Source organism: Lolium perenne, chromosome 2, assembly GCF_019359855.2.
Source record: "Lolium perenne isolate Kyuss_39 chromosome 2, Kyuss_2.0, whole genome shotgun sequence".
NCBI classification, from domain to species: domain Eukaryota; kingdom Viridiplantae; phylum Streptophyta; class Magnoliopsida; order Poales; family Poaceae; genus Lolium; species Lolium perenne.
Genome location: NC_067245.2, coordinates 12,173,176 through 12,199,214, shown reverse-complemented (window position 1 = coordinate 12,199,214; position 26,039 = coordinate 12,173,176). Strand labels below are relative to the sequence as shown.

The 26,039-nt window shown below is 45.1% G+C and overlaps 1 protein-coding gene across 1 annotated transcript; it reads right to left on the bottom strand.

The window, feature by feature from the left end:
- Window positions 1-23,838: 23,838 nt before the first annotated feature.
- On the bottom strand, window positions 23,839-25,687 carry LOC127331174 (cis-zeatin O-glucosyltransferase 1-like). Its single transcript, XM_051357237.2, has one exon. The coding sequence runs from the start codon at window positions 25,516-25,518 to the stop codon at window positions 24,106-24,108; it is 1,413 nt and encodes a 470-aa protein (XP_051213197.1). The 5' UTR covers window positions 25,519-25,687; the 3' UTR covers window positions 23,839-24,105.
- Between the last annotated feature and the right edge of the window lie 352 nt (window positions 25,688-26,039).

The following is a 26,039-nucleotide window of genomic DNA, read 5'->3' as shown; positions in this document are numbered from 1 at the left end:
GGAATAGATCAGAATGTCATCGATAAACACTATCACGAACTTGTCCAAATACTTCATGAATATCTTGTTCATCAAATTCATGAAAATAGCTGGTGCATTTGTTAGTCCGAATGGTACAGCCAAATATTCATGGTGTCCACCATACCTTGATACGAACGCTGTTTTTGGAACATCTTTCTTCTTGATCTTAATTTGATGGTATCCTGACCTTAAATCTATCTTCGAGAAGACTCCAGCTCCTTGAACTTGATCAAAAAGATGTTGTATCCTAGGTAAAGGGTGAAGGAGATATGCCCTAGAGGCAATAATAAAGTGGTTATTATTTATATCTTTATGTTTATGATAAATGTTTATATATCATGCTATAATTGTATTAACCGAAACATTAGTACATGTGTGATATGTAGACAAACAAGAAGTCCCTAGTATGCCTCTTAAGCTAGCTTGTTGATTAATGGATGATTAGTTTCATAATCATGAACATTGGATGTTATTAATAACAAGGTTATATCATTGTAAGAATGATGTAATGGACACACCCAATTAAGCGTAGCATAAGATCTCGTCATTAAGTTATTTGCTATAAGCTTTCGATACATAGTTACCTAGTCCTTATGACCATGAGATCATGTAAATCACTTATACCGGAAAGGTACTTTGATTACACCAAACGCCACTGCGTAAATGGGTGGTTATAAAGGTGGGATTAAGTATCCGGAAAGTATGAGTTGAGGCATATGGATCAACAGTGGGATTTGTCCATCCCGATGACGGATAGATATACTCTGGGCCCTCTCGGTGGAATGTCGTCTAATGTCTTGCAAGCATATGAATAAGTTCATAAGAGACCACATACCACGGTACGAGTAAAGAGTACTTGTCAGGAGACGAGGTTGAACAAGGTATAGAGTGATACCGAAGATCAAACCTCGGACAAGTAAAATATCGCGTGACAAAGGGAATTGGTATTGTATGTGAATGGTTCATTCGATCACTAAAGTCATCGTCGAATATGTGGGAGCCATTATGGATCTCCAGATCCCGCTATTGGTTATTGGTCGGAGTGAGTACTCAACCATGTCCGCATAGTTCACGAACCGTAGGGTGACACACTTAAAGTTGGATGTTGAAATGGTAGAACTTGAATATGGAATGGAGTTCGAATATTTGTTCGGAGTCCCGGATGAGATCCCGGACATCACGAGGAGTTCCGGAATGGTCCGGAGAATAAGATTCATATATAGGATGTCATTTTATGTGAATTAAAATGACGCGGAAGGTTCTATGGAAGGTTCTAGAAGGTTCTAGAAAAGTCCGGAAGAAACCACCAAGGAAGGTGGAGTCCACATGGGACTCCACCTCCATGGCCGGCCAACCCTAGTGGGGGTGGAGTCCCAAGTGGACTCCCCCTTAGGGGGCCGGCCACCCCCCCATATGGGAGGTGGAACTCCCACCTCTAGTGGGACTGGGAGTCCTAGCTTGGGTAGGTTTCCCCACCATATGGAAGGTTTTTGGTTCGGGTCTTATTCGAAGACTTGGAGACCAACACTTGGGGTTCCACCTATATAATGAGGGGCCAAGGGGAGGGGGCCGGCCACCCAAGAACCACAAGGTGGCCGCACCCCTATAGTGGCCGGCGCCCCCTCTCCCCAAACCCTAGCGGCCTCTCTCCTCCACCACGTCCCGCACGCTTAGCGAAGCTCCGCCGGACTTCTCCACCACCACCGACACCACGCCGTCATGCTGTCGGATTCAAGAGGAGCTACTACTTCCGCTGCCCGCTGGAACGGGGAGGTGGACGTCGTCTTCATCAACAACCGAACGTGTGACCGAGTACGGAGGTGCTGCCCGTTCGTGGCGCCGGAAGCGATCGTGATCAAGATCTTCTACGCGCTTTTGCAAGCGGTAAGTGAACGTCTACCGCAGCAACAAGAGCCTCCTCTTGTAGGCTTTGGAATCTCTTCAAGGGTGAGACTCGATAAACCCCTCGTTGCTACCGTCTTCTAGATTGCATCTTGGCTTGGATTGCGTGTTCGCGGTAGGAAATTTTTTGTTTTCTATGCAACATTATCCTACAGTGGTATCAGAGCCGTGTCTATGCATAGATGGTTGCACGAGTAGAATGGTTTTGTGGGCGTTGATGCTCTTGTTATCTTTAGTTTGAGTACTTTGCATCTTTGTGGCATAGTGGGATGAAGCGGCTCGGACTAACTTTACATGACCGCGTTCATGAGACTTGTTCCTCGTTCGACATGCAACTTGTATTGCATAAGAGGCTTTGCGGGTGTCTGTCTCCCCTACTATAGTGAAGATTCAATTTACTCTTCTATTGAAAACATTAGTATCAACGTTGTGGTTCATGTTCGTAGGTAGATTAGATCTCTCTCGAAAACCCTAAACCACGTAAAATATGCAAACCAAATTAGAGACGTATAACTTGTTTTTGCAGGGTTTGGTGATGTGATATGGCCATAATGTGATGATGAATATGTATAAGATGATCATTATTGTATTGTGGCAACCGGCAGGAGCCTTATGGTTGTCTTTAAATTTCATGTTGAGTAGTATTTCAAAGTAGTTGTAATAGTTGCTACATGGAGGACAATCATGAAGACGGCGCCATTGACCTTGACGCTTCGCCGATGATGATGGAGATCATGCCCGAAGATGATGGAGATCATGTCCGTGCTTTGGAGATGAAGATCAAAGGCGCAAAGACAAAAGGGCCATATCATATCACATATGAACTGCATGTGATGTTAATCCTTTTATGCATCTTATTTTGCTTAGATCGCGACGCTAGCATTATAAGATGATCCCTCACTAAAATTTCAAGATAATAAAGTGTTCATCCTTAGTAGCACCGTTATCAAGTCTTGTCGGTTCGAAGCATCTCGTGATGATCGGGTGTGATAGAATCAACAAGTACATACAACGGGTGCAAGACAGTTTTGCACATGCAGATACTAAGGTGGCCTTGACGAGCCTAGCATGTACAGACATGGTCTCGGAACACGTGATACCGAAAGGTAGAGCATGAATCATATGGTTGATATGATGAACACTTTGAGTGTTCGCCATTGAAATCACACCTTATCTCGTGATGATCGGGCTTAGGTGCGGTGGATTTGGTTCGTGTGATCACTAAGAAAATGCGAGGGATATTGTTTTGAGTGGGAGTTCACCTAGATTTTTAATTATGTTGAATTAAAATTTGAACTCAATTTGCCATAAACTTAGTCTAAACTATTGCAAATATATGTTGTAGAGATGGCGTCCCCAATCAATTTTAACCAGTTCCTAGAGAAAGAGAAACTTAAGAGCAACGGTAGCAACTTCACCGACTGGTTCCGTCATGTGAGGATCTTCCTCTCTGGCGGAAATCTGCAATATGTGCTTGATGCACCGCTAGGTGACCCTCCTGCAGAAACTGAAACCGATGAAGTAAAAGCTGTTTACGAGACTCGGAAAATTCGGTACTCTCAAGTTCAGTGTGCCATCCTGTGCAGTCTGGAATCCGATCTTCAAAAACGTTTTGAGCACCACGATCCTCATGAGTTGATGAAAGAGCTGAAAGCTATTTTTGAGACTCATGCGGTCGTGGAATGCTATGAAGCATCGAAACAATTCTTCAGTTGCATGATGAAAGAAGGCAGCTCCGTTAGTGAGCACATGCTCGCCATGACCGGGCATGCGAAGAAACTCAGTGACTTGGGAATAGTGATTCCTAATAGACTGGGGATTAATCGTGTCCTTCAATCACTGCCACCAAGTTACAAGAACTTCGTGATGAACTACAATATGCAGAACATGAACAAGGAGTTACCTAAACTCTTTGGCATGCTAAAAGCTGCTGAGATTGAGATCAAGAAAGAGCACCAAGTGTTGATGGTCAACAAGACCACCAGTTTCAAGAAACAGGGCAAGTCTAAGGGAAAATTCAAGAAGGGTGGCAAGAAAGCTGCCACGCCTCCTGTGAAACCTAAGAACGGCCCTAAGCCTGATGCTGAGTGCTATTACTGCAAGGAGAAGGGACACTGGAAGCATAATTGCTCCAAGTATCTGGCTGATCTGAAGAGCGGCCTTGTCAAGAAGAAGAAAGAAGGTATATTTGATATACATGTTATATATGTTTATCTCACTGGTTCTCGTACTAGTACCTGGGTATTTGATACTGGTTCGGTTGCTCATATTTGTAACTCGAAACAGGAACTAAAGAATAAACGACAACTGCTGAAAGATGAAGTGACGATGCGCGTTGGAAACGGATCCAAGGTCAATGTGATCGCAGTCGGCACACTTCCTCTACATCTACCTTCGGGATTAGTTTTAAGCCTAAATAATTGTTATTATGTACCTGCGTTAAGCATGAACATTATATCTGGATCTTGTTTAATGCAAGACGGTTATTCATTCAAGTCTGAGAATAATGGTCGTTCTATTTTTATGAATAATATCTTTTATGGTCGAGCACCACAAAAGAATGGCTTATTTCTGTTAGATCTCGATAGTAGTGATACGCATATACATAACGTTGATGCTAAGCGAATTAAATTGAATGATAATTCTACTTATATGTGGCACTATCATCTTGGTCATATTGGAGTGAAACGCATGAAGAAACTCCATACTGATGGATTACTTGAATCACTTGACTTTGAGTCACTTGATAGATGCGAAGCATGTCTAATGGGTAAAATGACTAAGACTCCATTTTCTGGTATGATGGAGCGAGCCTGCGACTTATTGGAAATCATACATACCGATGTGTGCGGACCAATGAGCGTAGCATCGCGCGGTGGTTATCGTTATGTTCTAACCTTCACAGATGATCTGAGTAGATATGGGTATATCTATTTCATGAAACATAAATCCGAAACTTTCGAGAAGTTTAAGGAATTTCAAAGTGAAGTAGAAAATCAACGTAACAAGAAGATTAAATTTCTACGATCTGATCGTGGAGGTGAATATCTGAGTTATGAGTTTGGCATGCATTTAAAGAAATGCGGAATACTTTCACAATTGACACCGCCGGGAACACCTCAACGAAATGGTGTGTCCGAACGTCGTAATCGAACTCTCTTAGATATGGTTCGTTCTATGATGTCTCTTACTGATTTGCCGTTATCATTTTGGAGTTATGCATTAGAGACAGCCGCATTCACTTTAAATAGAGCACCATCAAAATCTGTAGAAATGACACCGTATGAATTATGGTTTAATAAGAAACCTAAGCTGTCGTTCCTGAAAGTTTGGGGTTGCGAAGCCTATGTAAAGAAGTTACAACCGGACAAGCTAGAACCCAAAGCGGAGAAATGCGTCTTCATAGGATACCCTAAGGAAACTATAGGGTACACTTTCTATCACAGATCTGAAGGCAAAATCTTTGTTGCTAAGAACGAAACCTTTCTTGAGAAAGAATTTCTCACTAAAGAAGTGACTGGAAGAAAAGTAGAACTCGATGAGATTGATGAATCTATACTCGTTGATCAGAGTAGCGCAAGATCGAAGTTGTACCTGTACCGCCTACACCGGCAACAGAGGAAGCTAATGATAATGATCATGAAACTTCGAACGAGGAAACTACTGAACCTCGCAGATCGACAAGGGAACATGCCACTCCTGATTGGTATGATCCTTGTCTAAATGTCATGATTGTGGATAACAATGATGAGGACCCTGCGACGTATGAAGAAGCGATGATGAGCCCAGATTCCAACAAATGGCAAGAAGCCATGAAATCCGAAATGGGATCCATGTATGATAACAAAGTATGGACTTTGGTAGACTTACCTGATAGCCGAAAGGCTGTCGAAAATAAATGGATCTTCAAGAGAAAAACAGATGTTGATGGTAATATTACTGTCTATAAAGCTCGACTTATCGCAAAGGGTTTCCGACAAATTCAAGGAGTTGACTACGATGAGACTTTCTCACCTATAGCGAAGCTAAAATCTGTGAGGATTTTGTTAGCAATAGCTGCATTTTTCGATTATGAGATTTGGCAGATGGATGTCAAAACGGCGTTCCTTAATGGAGACATTGAGGAAGAGTTGTACATGGTACAACCCAAAGGTTTTGTCGATCCTAAAAATGCTGACAAAGTATGCAAACTTCAGCGTTCAATCTATGGACTGAAGCAAGCATCGAGAAGTTGGAACCGACGCTTTGATAAGGTGATCAAAGACTTCGGGTTTATACAGTGTCATGGAGAGGCCTGTTTTTACAAGAAAGTGAGTGGGAGCTCTTTAGCATTCCTGATATTATATGTAGATGACATATTATTGATCGGGAATGATATAGAACTATGAAGCAGTGTTAAAGGTTATTTGAATAATAGTTTTTCAATGAAAGACCTTGGTGAAGCATCGTATATATTAGGCATCAAGATTTATAGAGATAGATCAAGACGCCTAATAGGGCTATCACAGAGTACATATCTGGACAAGATTCTAAAGAAGTTTAGAATGGACGAAAGTAAGAAAGGGTTCTCACCTATGTTACCAGGCAAAGTCTTGAGTAAGACTCAAGGACCGGCTACGGCAGAAGAAAGAGAAAGGATGAGTAAAATCCCCTATGCCTCGGCAGTAGGATCTATCATGTATGCCATGCTATGTACTAGACCGGATATAGCACATGCTGTTAGTTTGACTAGCAGATATCAAAGTGATCCAGGAATGGAACACTGGACAGCGGTCAAGAATATCCTGAAGTACTTGAAAAGAACTAAGGATATGTTTCTTTGTTATGGAGGTGACCAAGAGCTCGTTGTAAGTGGTTACACCGATGCAAGTTGGAACACTGATCCTGATGACTCTAAGTCACAATCTGGGTACGTGTTTATATTGAATGGTGCTGCGATGGCTGGGCAAGCTCGAAGCGGTGCACGGTGGCGAAGTCTTCAACAGAATCGTAGTACATAGCGGCTTCAGAGGCTTCATCAGAAGCGGTATGGATGAAGAGGTTCATTGTAGAGCTCGGTGTGGTTCCTAGTGCATTGGACCCATTAATCATTTATTGTGATAACATGGGTGCCATCGCCAATGCACAAGAGCCAAGGTCACACAAGAGGCTGAAGCATATCAAGCTGCGTTACCACTCGATTCGCGAGTACATCGAAGATGGAGAAGTAAAGATTTGCAAAGTACACACTGATCTGAATGTAGCAGATCCGTTGACTAAAGCTCTCCCTAGGGCAAAGCATGACCAACACCAGAATGCCATGGGTGTTAGGTATATTACAATGTAATCTAGATTATTGACTCTAGTGCAAGTGGGAGATCAAGGAGATATGCCCTAGAGGCAATAATAAAGTGGTTATTATTTATATCTTTATGTTTATGATAAATGTTTATATATCATGCTATAATTGTATTAACCGAAACATTAGTACATGTGTGATATGTAGACAAACAAGAAGTCCCTAGTATGCCTCTTAAACTAGCTTGTTGATTAATGGATGATTAGTTTCATAATCATGAACATTGGATGTTATTAATAACAAGGTTATATCATTGTAAGAATGATGTAATGGACACACCCAATTAAGCGTAGCATAAGATCTCGTCATTAAGTTATTTGCTATAAGCTTTCGATACATAGTTACCTAGTCCTTATGACCATGAGATCATGTAAATCACTTATACCGGAAAGGTACTTTGATTACACCAAACGCCACTACGTAAATGGGTGGTTATAAAGGTGGGATTAAGTATCCGGAAAGTATGAGTTGAGGCATATGGATCAACAGTGGGATTTGTCCATCCCGATGACGGATAGATATACTCTGGGCCCTCTCGGTGGAATGTCGTCTAATGTCTTGCAAGCATATGAATAAGTTCATAAGAGACCACATACCACGGTACGAGTAAAGAGTACTTGTCAGGAGACGAGGTTGAACAAGGTATAGAGTGATACCGAAGATCAAACCTCGGACAAGTAAAATATCGCGTGACAAAGGGAATTGGTATTGTATGTGAATGGTTCATTCGATCACTAAAGTCATCGTCGAATATGTGGGAGCCATTATGGATCTCCAGATCCCGCTATTGGTTATTGGTCGGAGTGAGTACTCAACCATGTCCGCATAGTTCACGAACCGTAGGGTGACACACTTAAAGTTGGATGTTGAAATGGTAGAACTTGAATATGGAATGGAGTTCGAATATTTGTTCGGAGTCCCGGATGAGATCCCGGACATCACGAGGAGTTCCGGAATGGTCCGGAGAATAAGATTCATATATAGGATGTCATTTTATGTGAATTAAAATGACGCGGAAGGTTCTATGGAAGGTTCTAGAAGGTTCTAGAAAAGTCCGGAAGAAACCACCAAGGAAGGTGGAGTCCACATGGGACTCCACCTCCATGGCCGGCCAACCCTAGTGGGGGTGGAGTCCCAAGTGGACTCCCCCTTAGGGGGCCGGCCACCCCCCCATATGGGAGGTGGAACTCCCACCTCTAGTGGGACTGGGAGTCCTAGCTTGGGTAGGTTTCCCCACCATATGGAAGGTTTTTGGTTCGGGTCTTATTCGAAGACTTGGAGACCAACACTTGCGGTTCCACCTATATAATGAGGGGCCAAGGGGAGGGGGCCGGCCACCCAAGAACCACAAGGTGGCCGCACCCCTATAGTGGCCGGCGCCCCCTCTCCCCAAACCCTAGCGGCCTCTCTCCTCCACCACGTCCCGCACGCTTAGCGAAGCTCCGCCGGACTTCTCCACCACCACCGACACCACGCCGTCGTGCTGTCGGATTCAAGAGGAGCTACTACTTCCGCTGCCCGCTGGAACGGGGAGGTGGACGTCGTCTTCATCAACAACCGAAAGTGTGACCGAGTACGGAGGTGCTGCCCGTTTGTGGCGCCGGAAGCGATCGTGATCAAGATCTTCTACGCGCTTTTGCAAGCGGCAAGTGAACGTCTACCGCAGCAACAAGAGCCTCCTCTTGTAGGCTTTGGAATCTCTTCAAGGGTGAGACTCGATAAACCCCTCGTTGCTACCGTCTTCTAGATTGCATCTTGGCTTGGATTGCGTGTTCGCGGTAGGAAAGTTTTTGTTTTCTATGCAACGTTATCCTACAAAGGGTACTTGTTCTTGATTGTTACACTGTTAAGATTCCTGTAATCTCCACACATCCTCTTACCTCCATCTCTTTTATCCACAAAAATAATTGATGTACCCCATGGTGAAACACTTTCTTGGATAAATCACTTCTCTTCCAGTTCATCTATCTGAGCTTTCAGTTCTACCAGCTCCTTTGGTCCCATCTTATATTGTGGTTGAGCTATTGGTGCCGTTCCTGGGATTAAGTCTATTGTAAACTCTATCTCTCTATCAGGTGGCATTCCTGGTAGTTCCTTGGGAAATACATCTGGAAACTCATTTACTACAGTGATATCTTCAATCTTCACCTCCTTCAGACTTATAAGCTCCAATCCTATCTCCAACTGAGTATACTTGTCTCCTTGGAACACTATCTGACCTCCCATAGAATTGCGAAGTGATACTGTTTTATCTCCACAGTTGATCACTGCTCAATTCTCTGTCAACCAGTCCATTCCTAGGATGACTGATATATCCTTCATATGAATGATGAATAGGTCCGCGAAATACACACAGTCACATATGGTGATGACCTGTGCTTCTTTCACGTGGGTTACTAAGATCGTTCCCCCCGCAGATAAGACAGTTATGGGGGTTTCTAACTTAGAACATCTAAGCCCGTATTTTTCCACAAACTCCCGTGCAAGAAATGATGTGGTTGCTCCAGTATCAAGTAAGACTTTGTTGTTGTTGTTGTTGTTGTTGTTGTTGTTGTTGTTGTTGTTGTTGTTGTTTGGACACTCTGGCTTAATGTGTCCATCTTTCCCACAACCATAACATATGATCCTAGGCTTCTGACAGTCCTTCTGCACATGTCCCCTCTGTCCACAACTGTGACAGACAATCTGGTTCCTTTGGGTTCTGATTCTGACCTCCCCGGTTGTATTGATTACCAGTCGATCGGAATCGGGGTTTGAAAGTCTGGACTGGTGTTGGTTTACTGACTGGGTAATTTCTTGGCTCGATACAAGCCCTCTTCCTCCTATCCTCCTGGACCTGCCTGTAGTCATCCTCGAAAGTGATTGTCGAGTCAATCAGTTCCTGGAATTCTGCAGTCCGTGCCAACCTCAGTTGCATCTTCATGTATGGATTCATGCCTTTCATGAATCGCTTCTTTCTTTTCTCATCTGAGTCAACCTCTTCAGGTGCATATCTTGACAGCCGGTTGAAATCACGAACATACTGCATGATTGGTGCAGTGTTCTGATGTAGTTCGTCAAACTCTCTCTTCTTTAACTCCACCACGCTCTCCGGAACATGAGCATCCCGGAACTTCTTCTTGAATTCCTCCCAGGTGAACACCTTTTCTGGAGGGTATACTGCCACAAGGTTCTCCCACCATGATGCCGCTGGTCCTGACAACATATAAGTGGCATACCGAATCTTCTCCTCGTCGTTGCATCCGACGGTCTTCAAATTTCTTTCTGTATCCATGAGCCAGTCTTCTGCATCCATTTGTTCTGGAGCTGATGCAAAAGGTAGTGGTTTTACATTTTGAAAGTCTGATAGGGTTACTCCTTTTCCTTCATTACCCCTATAATTGATGACATGGGTAAAGAAATCTTGCATGTTCTTGTTTTGACTTTCCTGGTACCTCCTCCTGTCTAATTCCATGGCTCTCATGTATTGCTGGAAATCTGGATGCATCATTGGATGTGGTGGTGGTGGTGCATCATCCCTTCTGGCTGATGCCTCTGCTTCCTCTTTTTCTTTAGCCTCTCTCTCTCTTCGAGCATCTTCGGTTTCCACTAATGCCATGTTCCCCCTAGTCCTGTAACAAGAGCGATTACTCATAATTACACCTTGCAAATGTTTTCTGAGCTCTACTCATTGCCCAGAACTAGTCACACAATGAAACCAAGAAGCAAATCCAACACAAACATTTATTATGTATATACACTGTATATAACATAACATTACACACATATCTTACATGTGGTATTTATATGACCACTTATCTGGCTCAAAGCCCAAGCCAACGGAAATTTAAAATACGTTCTATTACAATACCACCTATATTACATTATTCCTTCCTCGAGCACTACTCCACATCGTCATAGTTCGCCTCCGCGTACATTCCTGGAGTCCATCCGGTACAGCGACTTGTCTTTCGAACACCGCCCGGAACGAAGGTTCTTCCAGTAGGTATGTAGTCTGAATCGGACGAAGTGCCGAGACAGAGATCTGTCATGCCAAAGTAACTGGACAATGACTCGTATGTATCCCAAGTAGGATACATACCTCCCCCATCCGCCATCCATGAAGGGTTTCTATCCACCTGCCCCCTCATCTACTTCTTCTTCTTCTTCTTCTTCACTCCAGAACTCTCACCTACCTCGTACTGAGATGTTTTGGGTATTCCCATCTCCAAATAAAAAGAAATGGAGTTGGTATCTTTCTCTTCCTGTCCATAGCTTTGGTTAATATCCTGGTTAACCTCGCCCCATTCATCCTCCATATCACAAGTGATTGGTTCTCCTTCATCACCAAATGGTTCCCCGAAACGCCAGCCAGTCGAATTCTCGATTGTTGACTCCGAGCAGTTTAGGTTTCTGGAATCGTCTCCCCTATATCCTGAGCCTATGATGCTGACACTTGTGGATAATGTGGAACGAAGTTGGGTGTGAGTGGTTCTCCTTTTGGTTCCTGGTCACTCAAATCTACAAAACTATTTAACTTAAGAAAGGTGTAGTGTGTTGTGGTTGTGCTCTAAGGTCATGCATTCGAGCCTGGACTTTGTCAGGGTCCGTGAACTCATCTAGCATGTGGGTGACCTCCTCCACCATCTTCATGTGCAGTAGGTACATAGAAGTCAATAAAGACTTACAGCTATCCATGTGTTGGGCTGCTACCTCAGGATGTTTGTGTGCCATAACCAGGTGATTCAAGGATGGATCCTCATCTTCCTTGGCATGAGGCACATGTGAATATGGTGAACACAACAGCTCCACAGATTTGTGTTGCCTGATTTCGAGTATTGCTTTGAAAATACCCATATGGTATGTCGTGGTAAGTATTTTGGCTTCTCCATGCGGCATGATTCGACTCATCAGCAGTGTGTCAGGAAGTTGTACAGAGACTCTGCATTTGACCATGATCTCTCCATCATAAAAGATGTATTTGAGAACAGGTATCCTGGTGTCACAATGGAATTCCTTTAGCATCCCACGCAGGAGATCTGTAAGACTTCCATCGTAATCACCAAGCCAGCCTTCAACTTTCCTTAAAGTCCTCTTGGGAAATGTGTACGCCATTATGGCTGTATACAAAAGTAGAATATTAGTAGTGAGAATGTATCAATGATGTGATGATAACATAGCAATAAGGTGGTGATGATGTAGTAATGACGTGATAATGATGTATCATGATGGTTATAATAAAGAATTATCGCACTAAAAGATATGATTTTGCTATTCTCAAGTGAATAGGCACCATATTTCTAGAGAATTCTTTACTATTTCTACTTGACTCCTACATGTTTTTCTCTTTACTAGGTTTTTTTTCCAACCTAAGGTCGCAACATTTGCTCTGATACCAGCTGCGGTGACCTAGCATACCACTGCATGTTGTAGTATACAAGTCGTTGACATGATCTTCATGAAGGGACTTCTTCATAAATATCACATCCCTCAGAGTGGTACAACAGAAACATTGCAGGTCATAACACTCGAGATTATATTATAATCATGGTCTTAACAAGTTGGTATTCCCACAGGTCCGATGAGAACACCCTAAGATAATTTAAGTACTATTACAAACCAACATAAAGATAGAAGAGAGCTCAGCAACTTATTTAAGTATGCCACTACGCTGCGCGGCTCTATGATCACTACGGTAAACTACTACTCCTCAACTTCTGTGTGGTCATCTCCATAGACTATCCCATAGTATACTCCTTCAACTCCTCCGGTCAGATCAGGTTCCTCGTAGACCAGCTCGTAGTCTCCTTCCGATGCTCCATCGGTGATGGCCTCCACTTCAGTATCACAGTCTAGCAAGGGTGTCGAAAGAAAGTGAGTACAGAGGTACTCAACAAGTTCAAAAGAGTAAAAGGTGTTTGATGCACTAGCTACGATCGTTGATCAGGAAATCTCAGGTCAATGCATGTTTCGAAAACATTTCTTTAAAAGGTTGATTTTATTCTGAAAACTATGCCCGTCACTCTTCACAGGTTGAACAGAACTTCGTGGAGTTCCTTTCCTTCCTCGTTCGTAGTTTCCTTCCTGGAACAAGGAGTGACAACCACAATTTGATACACTCTGCAGAGCTGCGTTACTTTTCCCATAAGAGACCTCATCCTTTTTGCCAACCGCAGGGACTTGCCCCCGTTCACACTTCCTTGGTGTGAGGCCAGGAAATAAGATCCAAGCCCACACCGCCTTCTCCGCGACACCCGGTAGACATCTCCCGATCATACGGCTTTACCCACGGTGTACACGGATGGGGATTTTAAAAGATTTCCCAACCTACGGCAGTGTTCTCCCAACACCCCGCCAGGCTCTATCAAGTCCGTTGGCATGCAGGAGGGAAAAGATACAGCTGGCTTCCCTAGAGCCATTATAGATCTTATGGTCAACACGATATGTATGGCGCTAGAATTACTGGACGACATTGGTACTTAATCCTAGGTTAATAAAACCCATGCAATGGAACCTTGCTGGCACAAAGTTGACGTGGGAGTTAGAGATCTCTGTGGTGTAACTTTTCTTCAGGTCCCCGGCAACGGCGCCAGAAAATAGTCTTGATACGCGTACAGCACGCGACCGTTGGGAACCCCAAGAGGAAGGTGTGATGCGTACAGCGGCAAGTTTTCCCTTAGTAAGAAACCAAGGTTTATCGAACCAGTAGGAGCCAAGAAGCACGTTGAAGGTCGATGGCGGCGGAGTGTAGTGCGGCGCAACACCAGGGATTCCGGCGCCAACGTGGAACCTGCACAACACAACCAAGATACTTTGTCCCAATGTAACAGTGAGGTTGTCAATCTCACCGGCTTGCTGTAACAAAGGATTAGATGTATAGTGTGGATGATGATTGTTTGCAGAAAACAGTAGAACGAGTATTGCAGTTGATTGTATTCGATGTTAAGAATGGACCGGGGTCCACAGTTCACTAGAGGCTGTCTCTCCCATAAGAATAAACATGTTGGGTGAACAAATTACAGTTGGGAAATTGACAAATAAAGAGGGCATGACCATGCACATACATGTTATGATGAGTATTGTGAGATTTAATTGGGCATTACGACAAAGTACATAGACCGCTATCCAGGATGCATCTATGCCTAAAAAGTCCACCTTCAGGTTATCATCCGAACCCCCTCCAGTATTAAGTTGCAAACAACAGATAGTTGCATTAAGTATGGTGCGTAATGTAATCAACAAATATATCCTTGGACATAGCATTGATGTTTTATCCCTAGTGGCAACAGCACATCCACAACCTTAGGGGTTGTTGTCACTCCCCCAGATTTAATGGAGACATGAACCCACTATCGAGCATAAATACTCCCTCTTGGAGTTACAAGTATCAACTTGGCCAGAGCCTCTACTAGCAACGGAGAGCATGCAAGATCATAAACAACACATAGATGATATTGATAATCAACATAACATAGCATTCACTTATTCATCGGATCCCAACAAACGCAACATATAGCATTACAGATAGATGATCTTGATCATGTTAGGCAGCTCACAAGATCCAACAATGATAGCACAATTAGGAGAAGACGACCATCTAGCTACTGCTATGGACCCATAGTCCAGGGGTGAACTACTCACTCATCACTCCGGAGGCAACCATGGCGGTGAAGAGTCCTCCGGGAGATGATTCCCCTCTCCGGCAGGGTGCCGGAGGTGATCTCCTGAATCCCCCGAGATGGGATTGGCGGCGGCGGCGTCTCTGGAAGGTTTTCCGTATCGTGGCTCTCGGTACTGGAGTTATTATCGACGAAGGCTTAAGTAGGCGGAGGAGGTAGGTTTAGGGGCGACGCGAGGGGCCCACACAGTAGGCCGGCGCGGCCAGGGCTTGGGCCGCGTCGCCCTGTTGTGTGGCCGCCTCGTCGCCCCACTTCGTTTCCTCTCCGGACTTCTGGAAGCTTCGTGGAAAAATAAGATCCTGGGCGTTGATTTCGTCCAATTCCGAGAATATTTCCTTACTAGGATTTCTGAAACCAAAAACAGCAGAAAACAACAACTGGCTCTTCGGCATCTCGTTAATAGGTTAGTGCCGGAAAATGCATAAATATGACATAAAGTATGCATAAAACATGTAGGTATCATCAATAAAGTGGCATGGAACATAAGAAATTATCGATACGTTGGAGACGTATCAAACCTCCACCATATCAACACATACCATGGTTCCATTGCCAGCCACATAGTCATATTCATAATTGGAAAAGTAACATTTTATTTTCAATGCAGGAATGATAAGTATATAGATTTGCGGTAAACTGATAGAAATTACTCAAGATGACATGAGCAAGGGTGAACTTGCCTGTGGACTGCGAGATAGTGCAGTTCAATGTAGTGGATGGAACCTGGACCTCGGGTTCTGTAAAGAAGCATCATTGTCCGGTAAGGACAATGTTATAAAATCCAAATAATGCATGTATTATTTTATGTTGAATCCCTTACCCAAATATTAAAATTTAGGGTTACATTAAGAGTTTATGCCTTTGGCAGTAATATGCAATTAGTTTTAAGTTATCACATCACTTTCCTTTTGGAAAGGAACTAATTTAAAAAAATAATAGAAGTTCTTTTTTGGAAAATGTTTATTTCAAAAATAGTTTGAAATAATAGAGTTTTCTCTATATTTAAGGAATAAAAGAAATAGAGTATTTTCCTTTGGAAAATATCTTTAAAAGAAATGACTTGGATTATTAGAATTTCCCTTTTAAATATTGAAAACAAATATTTAAAATCATTTGAAATTTTCCTTGAATTTTAAATACAAGGAAAATTATAAATTAAAATTTGCAAGTTTGAATTTAAATTCAAAAATTTTAGATTTTGAATTTCTTTTCTAAATTCTATATCTTATTTTATTCTTGTTAAGAATCATTTTTCATTCACTAATCCAATTTTTCTTGGATTTTTAGAGACATATTTTATTAATTAAAATTCGGTTAAATTCTAGGGCTATTTTCAAAATGGAAAATGACTAAAATAACCCCTGGCCCAATTGGGCCAGCCCACTTATCTGGCCTATTTGGACAGCCCATTAAGGCATGTCCAAACTCGGTTTGGTGGAACCAAACCGGTTCGGCCCGTCTCACTCTCTCGCTCACTTCTCTCTCCCGAAACCCTAGCTCTCTAGCGATTCGCGTGGCGACCGTGTCGCCGCCATGGCCGCTGCCATGCTCCGGCCAAGTCCGGCCACCCTGACCTCGCCGCCGACACCGCCTGAACCGCTGTGCGACGATATATCGATCTGTCCGCGCGGTTCCGTCGATTCCTTCCTCCTCCTCCAGATCGCCTCCCGGCCAGATCTGGAGACGAATCGTCTCCGGCGATTGGTGGTCTCCGGTGAGCTGTGGTCCTCGTCGTCGATTCTAGCGTGCTCCTGGGACTATCCTGGCGCGGGTGCTGTGCTAGCAGCGCCTGTGCCATCGTCCCCAGGGTGTTGTGCTCTTCGAGGTGCTCGTCGGTGTAACGCCGGCGTCCTCCTTGGCTTTGCAGCTGTTACGGCCGCGCGGGCACTGCCTCGCCATGCCGTAGCTTCTGCTTCCAGGCGTGGGTAAGCCTTTCTTCTCCTCCTCCTTCTCGTCATCATCTCTGTGCGCCTCCCATGCTACTGTGCTTCTTCTACATCTTGCTTCCAAGCATCCTGATGATCCAATGATCATACAGGGCCTTGCTGCTGCTGCCTATGCATCCTATGCCTCCTCTCTGCAAGCCCTGGCCAATTTACCAAGCTCTGGTTACTGGCCAAGTGTGTACAGCTTGTTGTTCATGGCCATTGTTGCCCTCTCACTGCTTCTGTCATGCTATGCCATGTTCATCATGCTATACCATGCTATCTAGGCTTACTGGTGTGCCTTGCTTGCTTGTCTAGGTATTTTGCTATGCATTACTGTGACACTTGTGATGCCTGTGAGGTGCTTCTGTGCCTTCTGTATGATCCAATGATTCATTGGATAAGTAAATCCTGATGGCTAAACTCTCGGTGTTGCTTGACTTGATCTAATTGATCCATTTGATCAATTAAATGTCAGTAACTGGTTACTGATAGATTCTTTTGCTAAATAGATGGTTTGCTTGATGCTCTACTCAAGCATGCTTATGCTACTATGTGTGTGTTGTTCCCATCCATTGCTCCCTGGACTTGATCCAGTAGCTAGGATTCAATGGTACAAGCTTACGTTGCCTTTCAGTGATGCTACTATATACTTGTGCATGGATTAATTATGTATTCACGCCTGGATGAATTATTTATTGATGAACTTCTTATGCAGTTTTGATTAAATGACTTGCTAAGCATGTTTTGATATTCCCATGATCAATTGGGAAATAAAACAAGTCTGAATCCATTACTGGGTAATGATGACTTAATGCTTTGCTTTTATTTGGATGATTTTGTGTTTGTTGTGACCTTAGTAGCATTGCTACTGTCTGGTTGCTCACACAATTGGATGGATCTTGTTGGCTTCTCAACTTTGCTTGCATAGTTGGGATCATAATTAATATGAATGCCATTATGCTTGCCTGTGAAGAAAATCTAGGGTTTTCCTGATGGTTATTTGCTTAGGATCTCACTGTGTAGTCCTTGGTAGCTACTATTCCTAGTAATCCATCTACTGGTGCTATCTGTGCATGTGTTTTTGCTTGTGTGCACATCTGTGCATGTATTCTAGGTTATGTGCACAAGATCTGTATCTGGATGGCTCTAGATTTAGTGGTTTTCCTCTTCTGCCAGTGATCCTTGGTGAAAACCAAGTGATGATCACCCTTGAGCATCTGCTCATACCCAATGACCTGTGTCATGCATGAATAATGGATTGGATCCACTGGATCCAGTCCAGGAACTTGGTATACCTTGTTCCAGCTCCTAGAAAGAAATATTGTGTTGATGCAGACTTCTGGTTTGTTTGTTCATAGCCCTTCACCTCCAACTCTTGGTTGATTTCCTCCTTAGGTAACCATGTTTATCTGGTTGATTGTTTGGTGGTTTTTGGATGAATGATTGGTCCTGTGATGGTTGGTGTTGTTCTTGAGCAAGAACATGATGAACTCTATCTATTTCTCTCTCTGGTTACCTGGTGAATGTTTATCTGATCGACTATGCATTGTTTCTAGGGTTTGTGCCTCTTTTATACCCTGGCTACTTCTCCTCTGGCCATGCCACACAAGCCTGGCTTGGCTTGATGACTAAGCTATGCATTGCCTTGATGTTGCTTGCACAACAACACATGAGCAGTGTGCTCATATGCTGAAACTTGAGCTGCTGAGTGTGCTCAGGTTTGGTCTGCTCCATCTTATCCTTGTGTTGTCCATGGTTTTGGACAAGCACAAGTGTACATGACACTTGGTTTCTGTCAAAACTGAATATGTACTGATTACTTAACCCATGGCTAGTATTGTTGTTTTGTTTTGCAGGTTTTGAAGGTGAATATGACTACAGAAGCATTTCTTCCAAGTCATTAGTCTACGATTTTAGTTTAGGATCAAATGATGTAATCTTCTTTTTATTTATGTTTATTTTCCATTAAATTCTTGTATCAAGAATATTGTAACATGTATGTGTGTGTATATCAATAAAGCTCAAGGTTTCTCTATGAGCTCATTAATACTTGTAATAATTCTATTTCCAAATATTTGTTGTATTCATAATTCAATTTGAAATTCAAAGTCATTTGAATTTATGAGTTGTATTAAATTATGAATTCATATTTCATATTCTCTTTTGCTTATTGTTTTAAACTTTGATTTATCAATTCAGTATTACTTGTCAAATGAAATCAAATTCCAAAATTCAACAAGATACAAAAGAGTTCATGTTCATAACTCAAGTTGCCTAACCCTAATTGCAATTGAGAGAGAACCTCGATCCCTCTTAGGTTTAGTTGCAATAAGGCGCGAAAATTTCCCTTGTTTTGCGATGAAATGCACATCCCATTCCTAAATCTACCCTTCGTTGTTCCTATGTTCTCGGTTATTACGCCCTTCTTCTCCCTCGCGCGGAGGTGGCGGCGCGGGCCCCCGCGACCGCCGAGGCCGTCGCGTTGGCTGGTGGGCGCGGCGGCGTGGCCCCTGCGGCTGCGGCGTGGAAACACCGATGGCTAGGCGTGCTCACGACGTTGGCCGTTCCCCGGAGCGGCCATGGTGGCGGGCGGCGCGAGCTTCGGCCTGGGCGGGCGGAGGAGGACGAGGGCGATGCGGGTAGGTGCCTGGCGCGGCGTGCGGCGGCGTGGCGCCCGTCCGGCCAGACCCGGTGGAGCTCCGGCGTGGTGGGGTGCTGCAGCCTAGAGGGAGTTGGCCGCCTCGAGTCCGGGTCGGGGCAGGGGCCCCGGGCCCATTTCGAGCCCATCTTCACCCAGATTTGCAGATCTCCGACAACCATGGGGGCTGCAGGTGGTCTCTGGCAGGTGGTGATCCCCGATGGCGGTGTCGGGGGCAATGGCTGGCCTGCTCCTCGTTCGGCGTACGGCGGCCTCGATGCAACGCTCCTCCTCCTTTTTTCCTTTTCGCTCGGTGTCGAGTTAGGAAGCCGAGGCGGCGGCCCTGGAAGGTGGGAGTCATGTTGGTTGGCGGGCGAGCCAGTGACTCTGGTGTTGGCCGATAACCACGGCCGTGAGGATGGCGTGGTGGTCGGCGAGCTAAGTGAAGTGGTGTGGGGTGTAGATGGCGGTGATTTTGCCAAAGGGAAACCTTTGCCCCTTGGGCCACGGCAGCGGCGTCCACGGACGGCGTTCCCTTGTTGAAGGCGCCGTGAGGCCAATCTCCATCCCTCTACTTCCTCCGGGTGAAAACCCAAGATCCTCGGATCGGGCGGTAGCGGCACTCCAGTGTCGTGCTCTTCTTGAAGACACCGTCTTGGAGCCCACAACGCGAGGCTCACCGAGGGTTGTGACGGAGGTGATTCTTCGGCGATCGTCGGCAAGTCTTGCTCCGTACCCTTCTCTAGTCGAGCTTCCTTGGCGCTGTTGTTCGGTCTGTGAGCAATAGGGGTTGGCCCCCGATGGTGGTCGGCTTCCGGTGGCGTTTCTGCGATGGAGGAGTCCTGTTGAGGCGCGCGTGAAAATGGCTCGCTCTCGAGTGAGCTCCGGCCCGACACTGTAGACTCCAGCTCTTCTCCGAGTCTCGTAGGCGCTTTGGTTGAGCCTGTTGGTCGCGTGTCCGGTTGTAGCTTCTTTGGTAGTTTGTGTGGGTGTGTGGTTTCGATCTGTAAGCTGGGTTCAGCACTTTGTATCCTCTTCGCCGCTGGTTGCTTTATTAATTCAAAGTTGGGCACTTGAGTGCCTTTTATCTAAAAAAAATTAATGAGGAGAGAGGTGAGACTAGTATCATAGATAGATACCGTATCATAGCACGTAAAATTAAAAAAAAATAGTGGCAAATACATCATGTACACATATTTCCATTGAGATCCGACAAAATGTTAAATATGATAAAACTATGATACTAATTCATGATACAATTCATTGTAGGTGTTGTTTTACAAATTAGTATCATATGTATGATACTAGTCTAATTTTAGTATAAATTCTTTGAAATCACACACCCATATTATCATCACTAAATATCACTCCTTGTCCTTCTTAGATCTTAGCCTTGTTTTTTTTTTTCCTTCTTCTTACTCGTACTCAACTATGAGATTGCTTACCCACATATGCCATGTGGTAATCTATAATATCTATAAAGTTGATCCCCACTATATTCATTTAATGTTTGCAAGCTCTTTCCACATTGAGCCACATCATCCCTATTATTTCTAGCCTTCGGATCATCATCTAACCATTCATGTGTCCTGCAAACTAATCCAAATCATGGGTCTAAAAGTGGCACGGAATAGTCCCATCGGCTCCTTATCTCTTCACATGGCCGCTTCATTATGGTATCAATTCCTTTCCACTACCCGTCTACCATTATTGGCAAATAAATATGTTCACTGGTGCCACTAAAAATCCTTGCATTTAATCTACCGAACCAATCTTCTACTATGTCATTTTCGTTTTCCTTCTCCACACCAAGATGAGGTACTATATATATACTGCTGCAACTTCTACCCCTATTGATCTCCTAGCCCTACTGATCTCCAATCTTCTATTACGTCATTTTCGTCTTCCTTCTCTGCACCTGATTGTTCGACGCAAAAAAAAGCAAAGGAAAATAGGTTTTGTTCGGCCAGAGTAGCGGACCTAGGAAATTTTCAAAGCCTGGGCTCACTTGATCCACCAATAACCACACATACCACGTATTCATCTTTCTCAGCTAGCGAGCAAGACAGAGAGACGAATAGATCCAGCTATTTGATTTCTCTTCTGTCTAGCTTCCTGAACGTGAGCAGTCGCGCATGTGAAACGGGACACAATTGGTCAAGTTCTTTTGCTAGGGAAACATGCCCAAGTTGGCTCAGTTAAAAGTGACACGCTACTTTTCAGGTGATTCTTCTTCGAGACGAAAATTTTCAGTTGATTCTTGCCCTTTCAACCATGTATATGTTCCAGGAAGCTCGCCGGAGTCTATGTAAGCAGCGCCGCCAAGCCCGGGCACTTGGCCAAGGTGCGCAGATGCCCCCCCGGACATGGGCTACCGCTGCATCCATCGCTTGCCACTTCTTTTGCAAGCACCGAAAAATGCCATGCGCCCTCTGATCTTCCATCTCCCGTGCTACAATGTGAAGAGGCCGTCTAATAATTTTAATGGCTTTCTTGACTGCCTGTGGGGGGTCTCTACATATGCCCCCTGGGTGACCTCTTCTTATTAAACAACCTGTGCAGGATTGTTATTGCCCGCCTCACGGTGTTGCCAGGTGTGAAGAAATTTCCCACATCCATCTCAACTCTCTTGATAGGTCTTCATCCCTGTCTTTGGCTTTCCTTCTTTTGATTTCATCACGTACTATATGTTTATCCATGATTGTATTTTGTTTTCCGGAGATTTCCAGGTTATAAGTGCTTATTTAACGCTCATTTCAAGGTACGAAAGGCTTTCATCTCTTTCAGTTCATCGTGTACTCTACATTTTCTACGGCTCTATTTGTATTGTTTCAGTTTATTATGCTGTATTTTCTATTCAATGTGTTTTCCCAACAAACCATGCACTGCCGCATTGCTATAATATAATGAGATAGATCGTGTCGTTACTTATTTTCTCAATAAAAATAAAATTTATCACTCTTGCTATATAACAATTGGAATGTATGATCATGCCTTTTTTCCGCCAAATTTTGTATAGCCAGATTGCAGGTTCAACCTTCCTCAAAAGAGTCACATGGTCAAACAAAGCAAACACCAGGGATCAGATTAAGAGCATTGAAGCAATAGAAAAATCTATTTTAAAATTTGTGTAGAAAAATCGAAAATCTACAACCGAGACTACGTTGAAAGTTTGAGAAAGAAGAAATGGGAAAAGCCAGCGTACGAGATCAGAGAAGGTGTACTCCACCTCCAGATAGTTGGTTTTCTGAAGATCAAAATCGACAGTTCATTGAGACGGTTGGGCCTACATGATCATGAACCGAAACAGATGCCTGGGAGCTGCAGGACTACTGTACCGAGCAGCATAAGCGCTAAAGGTTGAGGCCCCGTTATATTCAACACACTTGACAGACCGACCGGACTGGGATGCTGGAAAGTCATATTCGAGACCGACTGCATCACTGCAAGGTTATGAAGCACACAGTCACAAGCTTCTTTCTGTTCCTTTTCTTTTATTATTCCCAAAGGATATGTAATGCCATGATGATCTTTTTGCGGAGATAGCACTGAGCATTGACTTGGCTAACCAAGGTCTCCTAATTTTTATATGTAGTTGTTGACACGAATGAAGATCAGGTACTTCCATCTAAAAGAAAAAGAAAACACTATGTTACAATTGATACTACATGACATAACCTGCAATCTTTCTTCCAACTTTTTCATATATTGATCTTGCTATTTTTTACGTATATGAGAATCATCTCTTATGTCCGCGGCAAGGCGCGGGGTACCAACTAGTTTTAGTATAAATTCATCTCCAACGGATAGAGTATTTTAGAGCGTGGCGACACCGTTTCTGACCGAGTTATTTTGTTGGCTTGCGTGGGAAGTCAACATTTCGATCTTGGGTCTTCCTGGACAAATCAGGTACGAGTTACGTGTATACGTTCCATGTGTTGCACCAGGCACAATATCGGGCACGTGCACGCCTACTTAGCAAGAAACCACTCCGGCGATCACCTCCTCTCCAACAATGGCGACCACACCCAACGCCTTGCTCCTCCGTCCTGACGCTCCGCTCCGCCACCGCCAATGCCTGCTCCGATGCCCTGTTCCACCACCGCTGACGCCGGCTTTGATACCTGCTTCAACGACCTGCTACTGGCCATATTCTCTCATAATAGGCACAAGGAGGCGACATGGACTCGATTGCTTTCATTTAGTTTTTAGGGTGTTTTGTGTAAAATCATCAACTGCGCATTGGTCCCACCTTTGGGCGACTAATACTTTATTGGCAGCGTGTTAGGCGCGCACGCAACTAGTACATGCCATACTAGTCGCGTGCTGGGTACACACGTGACTAGTAGGTGCTTACCACTAGCGAGATAAAATCACTAGATCCAAGTCCATACCATATATAGTATCACCTCTGTCTTAGACGTTCGAGATTTGTCTAAATCTAGCTAGATACATCCAAATTTAGTTAAATCTCATACATCTATTTATAGACGGAGGGAGTATGAACATCACATGGTTTGGGGTCTAATTTATTCCGGAGAAATAATTCAAATTCAACATATGTTGGAATTTTTTTTTCATAAGGTAGCAGTCCGGTATGCTTCAGTAAAGCTTGTACAATCACCTTGTGATGTAAGCAATAAAGTTGTCCAGGTCTTTGCTCGAGGAGCCACCTTTGGCCACAGATGCACGAACGGCCTCACCGAGCACCTTCGCCCTCTGGCGCATCGCCATTCCATTTTCTGAAAGCATCGCTTCCTCGATCACCTCTTGGATGGCCTCCGCCGGTACGACCTGATCGTGCTTCTTCCATGGCCTCACGAGGAGGCCGACCCTGAGGTACTTGCAGAGAAGCTCCGCGTCCCATGGCTGGTCGGAGTGCATTGGCCACGCGAGGATAGGCTTGCCGTGGCCCAGGCTCTCCAAGGTAGAGTTCCAGCCGCAGTGGCTCATGAACGCCGCCGTGGCGCCGTGCGCCAGGATCTCCAGCTGCGGCGCCCACCCGGTGATCACCAGCCCCGTTCCATGGGTTTGTTTTGTAAACTCCGACATCAGCTTGTGGTGCGGGCACTCGCCAGGTTCCGTGAATATGTCGGCACGGTCGGCGTCTCGCAGCACCCAGATGAACCTCTGCTTGCTGCCCTTGAGGGCCGCCGCCATCTCCACGATCTGGTCTCCCCGGAAAGAAGACGTCGTCCCGAAGGAGACGTAGAGCACCGATGCCGGAGGCTGAGCGTCGAGCCATTCCATGCACTCGTGCCGCGTCTCCCCCGGAGCGTGCGTGCTCCCATCCAACAGCGGGTTCAGTGGCCCGACGGCGAAGAACTTCTGGTCCTTGGATGACGGGTGCTCGGCGATGGCGTCGATGAACTCGCCCTCCAGTTCGCGGCACGTGTTCATGACGATGCCGACGGCCGAGGCCACGCCTCGGCCCCCTTCGTCCTGCAACTCCGCCGTTGTACGGAACAAGTACTCCATGCACTCCTTGGACATGGAGACGTCGATGGGGATGTACTCGAGGGCATGGTCGCGCAGGAGCTGGTGGCCGGGGTCCAGCCATCCCATGTGGTAGGACATGGCCACGCACTGCAGCCCGTACGCCTCGCCGTTGTCCAGCCGCGCCGCCTCCACTGCGGCGAAGGAGTTGATCCTGTCGTACACGACCACCACGCGGCGGTGGGTGGCCGAGACGCTCCGGAGAAGGACGGCGAGAGGGGCGCTCGCGGCGGTGCTGAAGGCCTCCCACATGGGAATAAGGTGGTTGGGGAATGGAGACGGGGCCGTCGGGTCGGGGGCCGGTGACTCGTAGGCGGGGACGTCGAGGTCGTGGAAGTGGATGGAGCTGAGAGCCTTGGGGTCCCAGCCGTGCACGCGGGACCGTGCCTGCCGGACTTGCGCCGCCGGTGCCGCGTAGTGCACCGAGAGTCCCCGGGATGCGACCAGCAGGGACAGGTGCAACAGCTGGTTCAGGTGGCCCTGCGCAGGGAACGGCACAGCGACGAAGGCCACCGATTCCGTCGACTCAGTCGCCATTGTTTCTCCACTCTGTGTTTTTGCAGTCAGTCTAGCACCGATTAACACGCGGGCGCTAGCTATTTGTAATCTACCAACAGTCCAGGAGATCAGTACCGTACTACTGTACAAAAGAGTCAATGGAGCTTTGTGCAACTAGTTCAGGCCAAGTTGTATCCCACCAAATTTTCCATTGGAAACGTCGCAATACTGGCAAGATTTCAGGAATGTCGTTATTAACCAAGGCCACATGCATGCCAGCCCGGTCGCAAGAGAAAAGGAAGGCAAAGTTCCATTGGTGAACCACCTTGTATATACGTACTACCGTCCAAGAATAATAATGGATATGCTAGAATATAGCGCGAATTGGCCGATTCGTATCAGCATGCGCGCGCCAACAACCAAGCAAATTGGTGCTCTTGGTTTTGACGTTGGTTTCTTCGGGGCTGCTCCGGGGAAGGGACGAGCCGCCTTCGTCAGCTAGCTAGCTATAGCTCACTTTAATTAGTTTTGACTGAAGTATTTGATCATCACATCCAGCC

What these genes read in the sequence shown, in the direction of transcription:
- LOC127331174 (XM_051357237.2), bottom strand. Translation starts at nt 25,518, where the DNA reads ATGGCGACTGAGTCGACGGAATCGGTGGCCTTCGTCGCTGTGCCGTTC.